General features: G+C 47.7%; 1 protein-coding gene across 1 annotated transcript in view; it reads left to right on the forward strand.

The window, feature by feature from the left end:
* The window catches only part of LOC144141118 (tRNA (guanine(37)-N(1))-methyltransferase), a 29,141-nt gene extending 17,726 nt beyond the window's left edge, over positions 1 to 11,415 (forward strand). Inside the window, exon 4 of the mRNA XM_077672642.1 lies at positions 10,687 to 11,415. Within this exon, the coding sequence (XP_077528768.1) occupies positions 10,687 to 11,392 (706 nt within the window). The 3' untranslated portion in view covers positions 11,393 to 11,415. The remainder of the gene's footprint in view (positions 1 to 10,686) is intronic.
* Positions 11,416 to 13,853: the final 2,438 nt, after the last annotated feature.

Raw genomic sequence — 13,853 nt, forward strand, 5'->3', positions numbered from 1 at the left:
ACAAGTTTCTTAACTCCAGCGGTCGCCATAGTCGTGGCAACACTCGCTCGGAGCGAGAAAGGCTCGTCATAGCGTACGCCCCTTTAAGGTGACGTCCAGTGATTATCACTTCCTAAAAAATGAAAGGAGCTCACACTTATAGCAACAATGATGGCGTAAAGGTCGTTGCGGCAGCGAAGAAGAAGCAAATCGGCTGCAATCGCGGACTTAAACCTTTGTGATGGTCGTGAAGATTGCATACAGCTTCGCTGCCTTCAAGTCTTACGCATTAGTGTGAGCTGCCTTCTTTTTTTTCTGTAATATCTTGATTAGTTTTTAGAAGTTTGCAATACAAGTGGTATCATTGTTTTTGATACAAGTCAGTCTTTTGTAATGAACCAAACTTTTATTCTGTCTTCAAGGCCATTTTAAGCCACGAGGTTTTAACCTTGCCTTACAAACAAGTGTAGAAAAATGTCGAGAAAGTGTTGAAACATCTTGTGCGACAACTTTAAATGTGGTCAGTGCAAACTTTTTTCATGAGTGGGTGCTATTTAAGCAGTATGCCAATGTTTCGAGCTGTGCCGAGGAAAAAAGAAAATATCACCAACACGCAGTCACGAAAAGCCGCATCAGATTTGTTCCCATGCTGTAACCGGTTACATTGTACATGCTGCAAGCTGTGTGTGTAAATGCCACTGCAAATGAAAGGGAACTGAAACTGGCAGTTGAAATGCACCGCATAAGGTGTATAAATGGAGGGTGTTTTCAAAAGAACTGCTTCTCACAGCAATTCATACCTTAAGGGGGCAGTTGGGTCTTCGGGGCCGAAAAACGGTCAAGAAAAGCGTTTTCTCAAAAAGGGAATTTTTGGCCTCCACGGCCATTTTTCTATCAGTCTGTAAATTTCCTCATCAAACACACCATATTTTGTTGTTATTATATTATAATAGCATTTTAAAGTGCACTCTACAGTTCAGTTAGCGCAGAATTCGATGGTGAAACGGCACTTTTCTTGCAATGCAAAGCTAGCATTTCATCCTCAGATATCTTGGCACCCAGAGCAGGTACAACTTTAATTCTTTTTGCTTCTGATACCGAAATGTGTGGGGAATGCAATGTTGGAAGCAAATTTTTCAAATGGAGGTTTTGTAAAATTATCATTGTGTTCAATCGACACCACCTGCGAGCGATTTCTGGCAGAGCACGGGAGAAGCGAAGTTCCCTGTGTTGTAAAACGACCAAAAATAGCTGAATCAAAAAAGTTCTTCCAACGTTGTATGTATTTACTCATTTATCTGCCTAGCCACGTGGTAATTGCCATTCTGTATGGAGCGGTTATTTCGTAACTGTGACCCCAAAAAATGGCAATTAATCATTAGTTAACTCAAAATACTACCGTATTTACTCGATTCTAAGCACCCCCCGATTCTAAGCACCCCCCCTAACATCAGGGAAAAAACTCAGAAAAAAAGTTTGCCTGCGAATCTAAGCACCCCTTTGTTTTCAAGGACGCGCGCGTAGCCAATGCCGCCAAGCGCGGTTGCTCCAAAGAGGCCACTAGCAAGTAGTTCTGAGTGTGAATAAAATTGGCACGGAAAAAGGCGACTACGGCTTATTTTCGGCGTTTGCGTGCGCCAACTTTTATCAGCTGCTCTTTGAACGGACGTAGGGGAGAGATGGCGAGGGAGGCGCAGCAGAGAAATGAAAAGGGGCCGAGCAAACGCCTCCACTTGGAGCAACACCCTCTCAGTCGCTTGGAGGGAGCGGCTTTACAAAACGTGACGACAAGACCTCTCCCTCCCCTAACCATTTGCCGAGGCCGTCTGGACATGTGGTTGTGCGCTTCTGGTTCCCGAAACACACAAGAGATGGCGGCACAGAAGTCGGCGGCGCTTGGTGGTGGGTCCGGTCCGGCGGCGGGCATATCTGGGCGGTTTGCGGTGCGCAGAGGTCGCACGCAGGCGTTACTTTGTTCTGTCGTTGTTCCATATTTGTGATGTGGGTATGACTTCCAAAAGGTCTTCGTACAGCTTGAAGTTCAAGTGAGCTGGAATCGCGTTTGGCGAAGCTAATGGAAACCACAGTGCTGCCGCGGAATTCGGCGTGGACCGTGCATGCATCATCAGGTGGAGAAAGCAGCGGGACCAAATTTTTAAAGGCGCCGTGACACGGAAGTTTACGGGACCGCGAAAGGGCCGACATCCCCAACTCGAGAAGGAAGTTTGCGAATTTGTTCGCAGCGAACGATGCAGTGGTTTTGCTGTGACTGCCGACGCCATCCAGGCGAAAGCGATGGAGATCGCCGGCAGAATGCAGATTCCCCGCGCAGACTTCCGTGCAAGCCACGGCTGGGTTGAACGGATGATGCGAAGAAACGGATTTTCGTTGCGACGCCGCACAACGATCTGCCAAAAGCTGCCGGGAGATTTTGACGACAAACTTGTCACTTTTCAGAAGTATGTCATAGGCCTCCGCCGGGATCACAACTACAGTTTTGGCCAGATCGGCAACGCAGATGAGACACCAGTGTTTTTTGACATGCCGAGTGCCTACACAGTGAATGAGGTAGGGGCCCGAGAAGTGAGAGTGAAGACGACCGGATACGAGAAACAGCACGTCACAGTGATGTTGTGCATCACCGCTGACGGCCGTAAGCTCCCACCGTACATCATTCTGAAGCGGAAGAACATGCCGAAGAATGAACCTTTTCCTGGTGATGTAATCGTAAGGGTACATGAGAAAGGGTGGATGATGGCGGAACTGATGTCCGATTGGATCGAAGTGGTGTGGCAGCGGCGCCCGGGGGCAATGCTCGGCGGACCATCCGGCACGCGATCTATGCTGGTGTTGGATGCGTTTCGCGGCCATCTTACCCCGGAGGTGAAGAGGAGGCTGCAAAAGAGCAACTGCGACTTGGTCGTCATTCCAGGTGGAATGACGCCAGTGTTGCAACCCCTGGATGTCTCGGTGAATAAACCGTTTAAGGCGTACCTTCGCCAGGAGTACGAAGAGTGGGTGCGGGACCCCGACCGGAAGAAGACGCCGACGGGAAAGTTGCAGAAAGCGTCCCCATCGACGATAGCAACCTGGATTTCCAATGCGTGGAAGCGGATTGAAGTGCACACCATCACGAAGTCGTTCAAGAAGTGTTCTATCACGAACAACTTGGACGGAACGGAGGACGATTTGCTGTGGGACACAGAGAGTGGCGGCTCGCGTAGTGCCACGGACTCAAGTGAGAGCAATGGGGAGAGCGAGTGATACCCCTGTCACACGGCAGATCTAATGACATTTACGGCAAATGTCATTCGCTCTAAATGTCATTAATTCGGCGCTACACGAGAATACCGAATGGCATTCAAGGCGAATGACATTTACCGGCTAACGGGCTAACTGAGGTCCCGGACCTCAGTTACACCTCAGTTGGCGGCCGAATGAGTAGCCTCGACAGCAGTAGCGCGTCCCTAGACCGGAAAATTCAGTAACAAACCAAAGAATACTGTTTTTAAAAACTGTCAGTAAACTTATATTTGCTTTTTTGTATTGTTGTTCTAATAAGGAAAGACCAGCAAGTACTAACAAAAAAGATCTCGTCCCCAGTGCGCGCGCTACCCTAATCCGGATTTTTTGCAGACTTGTCCCAGCTTGGGATGTCTACTGATGTCACCTAAATTGGTGGTTTTCGTGTTTTTATCTAAAAAAATATTTTTTTGTTACGTTTTTTAAAAAAAATATTACGTGTGAAAACATTCTATATGCGCTTGAAATGTAATTTTGCGGTTTTGCGAGCTCGCTAATCGTCACCGCTATCACAATCAAATGACATTTGTTCCGCCGTGTAGACCCGCATGGCCGAGCCGAATGTCATTTACATAATGTCATTCAGTTTGAATGACATTAGATTTGCCGTGTGACAGGGGTATGAGGGACTATCGGACCGAAACAGTGGGTTCACTGTCTGAAAGGGTCCATGTGGTTACCCTTTAGTTTTCTTTTCGTAAATGTCAAATAAAATGTTATTTCCCATGCCAATTTTGTCAAAATATTGCCGCCGAAAGGAGGTGGGTTTTTGGATTTTTCGAATCTAAGCACCCCCCCTCACTTTGAGTACCGGGACCATGAAAAAAAGGGGGTGCTTAGAATCGAGTAAATACGGCATAACCAACTTACAAAAAATCTAACGGCAGATTCGAAATCAGCACAAGAAACTCTATAACGCAGTGCAGTTCCATTAAAATTGGTTTGCCCCCTTAAGCAGGAGGTGATCCAAATGACATCACCGATGCCACTGTAAATTACCCGCTGTGGGCTCACTGGCACGACAAACAAAAGTGCCAGTGTGTTAGACTTCAACGCACGTTATAAGTCCCCAGGTGGTGTAAACTTTAGGGGCCATTAAGACAAAATACTGGGGTGTGTGATTATTCAACACTTCGAATATTGAAGCAAATAAAGCTGTACAGTGAAGTCTGCTACAGCGAAATTGACGGGACGAGCAAAAAATTTCTTTGAGCCGTACTCGTTGAGCCAACGCCGCGGTGGCTCAGTGGCCAGGGCGTTGTACTGCTGAGCCCTAGGACACGGGCTCGATTCCCGGCTGCGGCGGCCGCTTTTCTGATGGAGGCGAAAGGCAAATGCGCCCGCGCGTTCGAGATTTCGGCGCACGTTAAGGATCGCCAGAGGGCCAAAATTAATCCGGAGCTTTCCACTGTGCCGTTGCGTTGGCGCGTTGAACCCTACAATCAATCAATCAGAAATTTGTTGGGGCGACATCTGCTCCAACACATCTCAGAAGGACAAGAAAAATAGCCCCGTATATTATTATCCGCACCAAGACCCCATAATGGGATGTTTAGAAAAAGGAGTGACTTATGTTGTGTTTGTTCAGATAATAAACATACCAGTGGTTATCTGTTTTTTACCTGCACATAAAGAGGGCCTTAGCACATTCCTTGAATTCAAAAGCAAAAATCGTGTTTTCTTGTTTAGTCTTGAACCTTCGCCATCCAAGAGCGCGCGACTTGCTTGCCAAAGTCAGATGCTGCTGTGCTCAGTCAGAGGATAAGATAATGAGTGCCGTTCCTGCCTCAATCGAGAGGGGGCTGCTCCCGACGGCCTAGCAGCTATCTGCGAGTAATCAGCGTGGTAGATATGAGAAGAACTTCTTGCTGGGCTAATTGGTGAATAGATGCCATGATCTGAAGCGCAACAACAACGCACGGACGAAGAACAGAGTAGACGAGACAGGCGCTAACCTCCAACTTCCAGGCGCTAACTTCCAAAAATAGTTGGAAGCTAGCGCCTGTCTCGTCTACTCTGTTCTTCATTCGTGTGTTGTTGTTCCGTTTCAAATCATTGGTAGATACGCTTTGGTGTACAGCAATATGTTCTGCGACTGCATTCCCCTCCCTCCTCTTCCCACCCTTAAAGGAGCCATGAAGACAAAACACAAGTTGGGTTTATTAGAAACACTGCTTAGTCCCGATAACAATCATACCAATAGCATCGCAATCTTCGAACAAATAACGGAGATATGAAAGAAAACGTGTGAAGCAGTCGCGACCCCCTAGCCAATTTCCCGCAACTTTTCTACGACGTCACGGAACCCTGTTTGTGCGACTGGCGGCCGCCTAACTGACCTGTCGCGACGACACATGACTGGACGTCTGTAATGGGGCCTCTAGTTCCATGTGACCGCATCACTTGAATGCTAACGTGCAGTTAACGCACTGAAAATTGTTTTATTGTTGGCCCGTATGACGTCATTCTTGCTCATAACACGTCACTGCGGCGCAAAATTTGAAAGCTTTTAAATACTTCTTGCTTTTTTTTTTTTTGTTAAAAAAACATCTTTTGTGGCTCTATTGGAGCTGAGTGAGTTACTGAATCCTAGTTCTTTCAAATTAAACGAAGTTGTATTTTCTCTTCATGGCTCCTTTAAATCGCTCTTTACGTGTGGGTGAGCAACAAATAACCATCTACTTGTACATTTGTTGTCCAAATAAACACAACGTAATTGCACGCCACCCCTTTTTCTAAACGTCGCATGATGCGGTAAATGTTGTGCATAAAATACGGGGCTGGTTTTCTCGCCCTTCCGTGGTGTGTTGGGACAGATGTCGCCTCGACGAATTTTCTCTACTTAAGCGAAATTTTTCGCACGTTCCATCAATTTCGTTGCAGTGGGGATTCGACTGTAGTGATTTGCTCGAATAATTTCGAATGGAATGTTTCGAAGAGTGCACATTACAAATTACGAAGAAAAACGGATGAATTGTGACCCGACGAAGAATTAGAAGTCACGTAGGCGCAGCATTTTGTGAAACTATTACCGCTTGAGTATTTATTCAGAAATTACGTGCACAGCTTTCCTTTACTGTATTCGCAAGATTTCGGGAAGAAATACTGGGTGCTCCACATGCTCCAGGAGAAGCAGCTTCCCTGCCGGCTGCTGACAACAGCGCCAAAATAGAATAGAATAGAATGGAATAGAATAGTAGTTGCCGAAATAGAAAAGTGAGTCACAGCTTGGCTTTAGAGTTATGCTACCTCGAAGCTGCACTAAAAAAAGAGTATTGTAGCCACTAGCATCCGTGACCATAGCCCACCAAAGCACATGTTGCAGGCCGCCATTTTGGACAGTGTTCTGCTAATTACGTATTGAATTGGCAGTACAAGTGTACCGGCTTGGTGCCGCTATGTTGGCAGCGGTATCACTTTAGTGCTGCCTTTGAACGGAAAGTGTGATGGCAGCCAAGAGCTCAACGCAAGTCTAGGCAAGGCAACAAGTTGGCACTGATGATAGAAATGTCCACATTGGCGGGCTCTTGCTACAAGCCTGGGATGACGTCTCGGAAAGCTTGACCGAAAAGCTTGGCTTTGGCTGCCTGTTTGAGAGGGCTGAATAATTTGAAAATATCGAGTACCTGCATTCGGATTGAAATGAATAACGAATAGAGACAAATTCGATAGAATACTAGTCAACACCGAATATCCGTCCATCCCTAAGGGAAGCTGTAATGGTGGGGGTGGTGGGGGTGTTAAAGGCCAACTGCACTGAAATTTCACCCTGACTAAATGCCTTCGAAATGTGTAGTAGGTGGTACCATGGGAACTACTGCGACGTGACCGGTAGCTCTGTGCAATGCGTGGTTATTCAGTTTCAGGCACTCAAAAGAACGCCCTTGCAGACGACAAAGCACCTGCCGGCGTGTCGCGCAAACAGCCATTTAGCGGAAGTGACATGCCAGCCGTCCAGGCTGATCGGCCTGCATCGCAGCGGGAGAATCCAGGAAACTCGTATTTCGCGCCGGTACGCCTGGCTTTCATGGCTCCGAAGAGGCTTTGTCAACCGTACGGTTCTCTCCTTTTCGAGTGTCGTCGCGACATAATGCCTACGCGGTGTGCTGCTGTCGGAGCGCACGAGTAATGTCGTGCTTGCGGGACAAAAGCTCGCTTTTCCGCGCGCCTCCCACACCCCCGCACGCGCGCGCTCACACTCTCCTTTTGGCTGGCCGAGCCGGCCGCGTCGGCCGGTCCGCACAGCTCGCGCCGTCGGGCCAGGCCGTCTGGCCACTTGCGCCGACGGCTGATACGTCACTTCCGCCTGCCCGTAATGGCCGCGTTTTGCCCAGTTTCATTATCTAAATCGTCGATTTTTGGTGGTCGCTTGCGGCGTGATTACGCACATTTTAGGCGTCATACTTCGTACATCGGCGTCTCTTTAGTCATACTATGCAGGAACAGCGATTTCGTGCGGTCGAAATTTTTAGTGCAGTTGGCCTTTAATGAACGCGCGGGCCTAGCGTTGCATGTTGGGCCGGTGATTGCTGCCCTCGATGAGCACCTTTTCAATATAAATCGCCGCGAGTCACGGGGGCTTGTGTCCTTTATAAACTGGAGGATCAGGTGCAAAGTGTATCTTGATGTAATCCATTGTCCTTCAGGGAATATGACATTGTCCGAACAGGCTTGCGGGGAGGCTCACCTTCGAAGTTCCTTAAACAAAGCTGACCACTCCGTTACATGCTCACAGCAGTCCAAAATGTCTGCCACCTGTTACACCACACGTTGGACGCAGAGTTTAGCGTATGAAGTCATGCTGGTGTTCTTGCTAAATTTGTCTGGATGCGGGACAGTAATGATGCCTCCGTCCTCTTCATTCCTTTAGCAACACAAGGTTGGTGTTGTGGTCGCCAAAGGGATTGAAAATGCTCTTTAATGATGGTCTTTAGAACGCTCCATTCATCCTGGGCCACTAAAAAAAAAACGAGTACACGATGTCACTTTATCTGATTGATTGATTGTGGGGGTTTAACGTGCCGACGCAACGCTGGCGATGAGGCGTGCCGTAGTGGAGGGCTCCGGATTAATTTTGACCACCTGGGGATCTTTAACGTGCGCCGAAATCTCGTGCACACGGGCGTTTTTGCTTTTCGCCTCCATCAGAAAAGCGGCCGCCGCGGCCAGGAATCAAACCTGCGACCTCATGCTCAGCAGCGCAATGCCTTAGCCACTGAGCCACCGCGGTGGGTGTTGTCACTTTATCGGCCAACTTGTCAGCGGCTTCGTTTCCCAGCACTCCTGTGTGTGAAGGGACCCACTGGAAGCGAACAGTAAGGCAGTTTTCATTTACCTGCTGAAGGAGACATAGGGAGTGTTGGGAGCTGTGGAGAGTTTAGTTTTGTGCTAAGTATCACTGTTTCTTTTTTCTCATGAACAAATTGGTTTTTATGGAAAAATACCTTTGGGCTTTCGCTCCTTTTTGTTTATTTTTTATTGTCCGTTAACCTGCCATAGGTTGGCGGAGCGGGTTTCCTCCCCCCCCCCAAATTTTTTGTTTTTGTTTTTCTTATGGTGAACACGGAATGAATAAAGGAATAAAGGGAGCGTTGGCGAGTTCTGTTTACGGAAAATCCCGTCTGCAAAAGTTGTAGGGCTGACTTGGAATCTGTTAGAATTACCACATGCGAAACGGTTTGATCGTTTTCAAGGCTGCCTAAATCGCTGCCTGCATTTCAGCAAGTTACTTATTTTTGTTTGGGTTTGTTGTAGCCAAATTTGTGGGCAAAACATTCCCAAGGTCTGATGAAGGCAGTTATCACATGAAGCCGAAGCTTGGTTTATAAAATAAAATTAGCTGAGACTTAAGTAGGAATTGTTGGATGAAGATGTAAGCCACCCAGCTATACACCAAGCCCCCCTGAAGTCGGCTTAACGGCTACACACAAATGCATTGCTGGAAAGATACTTTTTAGGTTGGGTGTAAGAAGTGTGGTATAAGGTGCGAAGGCTGTAGCTCATTTTATGAAATGCCTGCATATGACCTAATCCACCCTCATGGAGCACAGTACACTAAGCCCCATTAAAGTTGGCTTTACGACTGTACATGCATTTTTAGGGAAACATATTTTCAAGAGCAATATGAGGAGTCTGTATCAAAGCATCAAGACGTAGTGACGTTTTATACCTCATATATCCCTGCAGAGCACTAGACATCTACCCGCTTTATAGGTGGTAATCATTGAAAAGTTTAGCTGTCAGTTTCTTCACTTGGCAACACTGGAAACGGCCACAGACATGGCCGATGGCCCACGGACATGGCGCGGCTTGGGCCACTGCGCCCGCACACCGAAGAAAAAAAACAACAACACCGGCGTGCGTCGTCTGCTCCATTTCAACGTGATTCTCAATGGTGGTGTCAACAGAGATGTTATTAATCGCAATCACATTGGACTAGAGGCAATACTTTGCGTTCGTGGAGGTAGAGTTTGTTAACGTGTGACACAGTCATGCGCTTAGCACGGACAAGTACCGCCATCCCGCAGAGCCCGACGTAACGGGTGACGGCACACTCACATGGTTGCCTGCATGCGCGCCTCACCGATGAATACAAGCGATAGTCTGCTGAACTACTATACCTGACTGCATTGGTGATAAAACATTTTTTCACAAGCAGTGTAAGTGGTTTGTTATGAAAATATGACTGCCACAGGGCCTTTTGTTAGTAACATTTTTGTATGCTTTTTTGTTGAGTCCACACAAAAATGCTTACGTATTTGATACATTAAATTAGAATCTTTTGGAGAGTATGTTTCTTCAGGATGTTCACGCATTCTGCACTTTATTGTTGGCTTCTATTGAATGTTTTTTACACCAATATCTTGCTTAGCTATGGATTGGGACATGGGAAAAAAAAATTTTGCAGTGGGGTTTCAGTGCATCGTAGTCAAACCTATGCATTACTCGACAGTGCAAAGCCCTGCACTTATCACTGCCTATAGGTTGTATTCACTGGCGAAGCACACATGCAAGCAACTATGTGAGTGCGCCATCACTGGTTACGTTGGGTTCCGCGGGATGGCGGTACTTGTATGTGCTAAGCACATGACTGTGTTCGACCTTCCAAGCTCTACCTCACCGAACACAATGTAAAGCCGCGTGTCCAATGTGATTGCGATTAATAACATCTCTGTTGACACCACCGTTTAAAACCGGGTTGAAACGCTGCAGACGACGCACGCCGGTGCTTTTTTCTTTGGCGTGCGGGCACGGTGGCACAAGCCGTACCATGTTTGTGGCGCATCAGGCATGTTCGTGGCTGTTTCCAGTGCTGCCAGCAAAGAAAGTGACAGCTAAACTTTTCAACGAATACCACCTATTGATTGACGCGTAATACTTTACACGCTCCCATTCTTGCCGCAGGTTCGAGTTCGACTTTGCCGACGTCTACTGGAACCCCCGTCTCTGCACCGAGCACTCGCGCGTCATCGAGCAACTACGCAGCGGCGACGTCCTGTACGACGTCTTCGCCGGCGTCGGCCCGTTCGCCATCCCCGCTGCACGCAAGGGCTGTGCTGTGTTCGCCAACGACCTCAACCCTCACTCGTTTGCCTGGCTGAACCACAACGTCAAACTAAACAAGGTCACCAACAGAGTGACGACCTACAACCTTGACGGTCGCGAATTTATAAGAGAGGTCATAGGGGGGAACCTTGGGGCACACCTGACGGAGGGCAAGCGCGTGCACGTTTGCATGAACCTCCCGGCGCTCGCGACGGAGTTTCTGGACGCGTTTGTCGGACTCTTGGGGAGTGCAACGGATGACTTGGAGAAGAAGAGTGAGGAGGGAAGTGTGAGGGTCCACTGCTACTGCTTCGTAAAGGGTGAGGAGGGTGTTGCGGGGGCCAAGAGGAAAGCGGAAGAGGGGCTGAAGAGGCCGATGGACAAGGACGTTCAGGTGTCGTTTGTCCGGAACGTTGCGCCCAACAAGGACATGATGAGGGTGTCCTTTGACCTTTCGTTGGACGTCCTCCGTGGGGTTGAGTGTCAGCCGCCGGTTAAGAAGTGCAAGGTGGAGGGGGAAAAGGAAGGTGGTGAAGCGTCGGTGACGGTCTCTGGTGTTGAATAAACGAGCTTTTGTTACGGTGGTAAGTGTTGGATTTTGTTGGCTGAGTTACTCGGGAGTGCTGCGGCAACTAATCAGTTATCCTACAAAAAATTAAAGCCGTTCCACTCAACGTGAAAGCTGCCGGAAGTGCAGAGCAGTGATTCGCCATAATGGGCTGTGGCGCCGTTATCCGCTCACTGCTACCTTTCAATGCAATTCAAATTTCCCGCCTTCACAATGCTCGCGCGCCCCCTGCCTGAAAATGCGCCAGCGGGAGTTATGTTATTTTTGTGCTTGCTTTTCCTCCCGCACGTGCCGGCATTGCGCTGCCACTTTTTTCTCTTACTATCGTAAAAACCAATCCAAGGAGCATTGCGAACTAAATGAACGGAGGTGCTGCTGGTTAATTATGTATACAGTCGAATCCCGCTACAACGAAATTGACGGGACGTGCGAAAAATTTCGTTGAAGCGAAAATTCGTTGAGGCGAAATCTGCCGCAACACACCACGGAAAGGCCAGAAAAATAGCCCCGTATGCTTCCGCATCATTGGCAGCATAATACAATGTTTAGAAAAAGGAGTGATGCGCAATAACGTCATGTTTATTCGGATAACGAACATACCAATGGTTATCTGTTCTTTCACTGCACGCGAAGAACGCGTTGCGGAGTGGGGTGAAGAAATGCAGGCGCAAAACGTATTGCTGTACAACAAGGCGTGTCCACCGAGCTGATTACTTGCAGATAGCTGCTAGGCCGTGGGAAGCCCCCCTCTCACTTGTAGCAGGAGCAGTGCCGTTATCTTATCATCTGACACGGCGCGGCAGCTACTGACCTTGGCAGGTTAGACGCGCGCGCTTGCATTTAACACAACTGCGCGCTCATGACTAAGATAGGATGACTTGGCTTTAAGACCAAACACGCAAACATGATTTTTGCTCTTGGCTATTAAGAATGGTAGAAGGAAAACGGCAAGGAGAGCTGCTCACAACGCATACATGACGGCGCCGCGCCAGCAGCGGAGCACATTTGTGCGATTTCAACTGGATACGGATTGGCTGTAGCTCCGGCTTGGCGAACCGGGCCTGCGCCTCATGTAAAGACGGCCAGCCACATCGTTATCACCATCAAACAATGGCGTCCGCCTACGAGTTTTTTTTTTTTTTTGCGGTGTGGCCGCACCGCGCATGTTTTCGGTGAAACTAATGTATAAAAAGTTACAGATAGCTGGCGCTATGCTTATTTTATTGTAAAATAATTGTTCATACCCAGTCCAAATCATCGAAAATTTCGTTGAAGCAAAAGCAAGCCTGACAAATGGTTCGTTGTGGCGAGGACTTTGTTGCATGGACTTCTATGGCTGGCTGACGGGGAATTGGAAATATTTCGTTGAAGCGGAAATTTCGTTGAAGCGGAAATTTCGTTGAAGCGGCGTTCGTTGTAGCGGGGTTCGACTGTATTTCGCCTAAAATGTGCTCGCAGTTTTCTCTGCGCTAAACAACAAAGAGATGCATGACAAGCGCCAGCGTTTCATGAGTTCTGACAATTTAAACCGATTGGTTTTCGAAGCCTCTGCAAGATGCCCTACGACGGAACGCTGGGCTCTACTTGGGTCTGTTATCTCGCGGCACCGACTGATTCTGGCAGTTGTTTGACATCGACCGTTACCAAGGCGAGCCCCTAAAGCGCCCTGCACCTAAAACTTGGCCGCGCATCTGCTCACTTTGTTGTAAATGTTGTCGAAAGATGATAGTCGTCTGGCGCCCCTGCCCAGTCAATGCCTCCCTTTTCTTTCCCGCTCACCTCTCATGCCCTTCTTCTCCCTACTCGGTCTTCCAATAATAAACGCAGTGGAGTTTTGCTCAAGTCAATTCAAATTTACCCTGTTCCATGCGCCATCTACTGGAACTTTCGTTACTGTTGCCGTTCGGCTTCTTGGAATGCTGCCAAACAGCTAGTTTGTATTTTTGTATTTTTCTGGGCGTATTTTTTTCTGTGATCAAGGAGCCATGTATTTTTAATTAAAAGAACACTGCAAATGTCACTTCTGTATTGATTTTTGTCCTCAGAAATGCGTAATTTTTTGTTTGGGCTCAACAATTTCTACGAGTATGAACGGCGCCACTAGATTTGGACGTTTAGAAATGGTTTAGCTATATAAGCGTCTAGTTCGAAATGTCTTAACTTTGCCTGGGTGGCTGAATCGACAGACAGACGAAGAAGCCTAAGAAAGACTAGTCTTTAAAAATTTCAGTAACATGCTCTTGTATGGTAATGAAGCGTTTCCAACTCAGAGAGCTGTTGTGAGGTATGTACAGAAAGTTTATATATTGAAGTGGAGCATTGTGGGGTTCAGCATGAGGAACGTTGCGATTATTACCGCACATCGATATGATGATCCTGTACAAAATTGCAGTATCCCATGTAAAATTGCTGTAAAATTGCAGACCTCTTCTACATTAATATTTTTTCCAAGTAGGAC

The sequence above is a fragment of the Haemaphysalis longicornis genome, unplaced genomic scaffold, assembly GCF_048455015.1.
Source record: "Haemaphysalis longicornis isolate Haplotype H1 unplaced genomic scaffold, Haemaphysalis longicornis Haplotype H1 scaffold_6, whole genome shotgun sequence".
NCBI lineage: Eukaryota > Metazoa > Arthropoda > Arachnida > Ixodida > Ixodidae > Haemaphysalis > Haemaphysalis longicornis.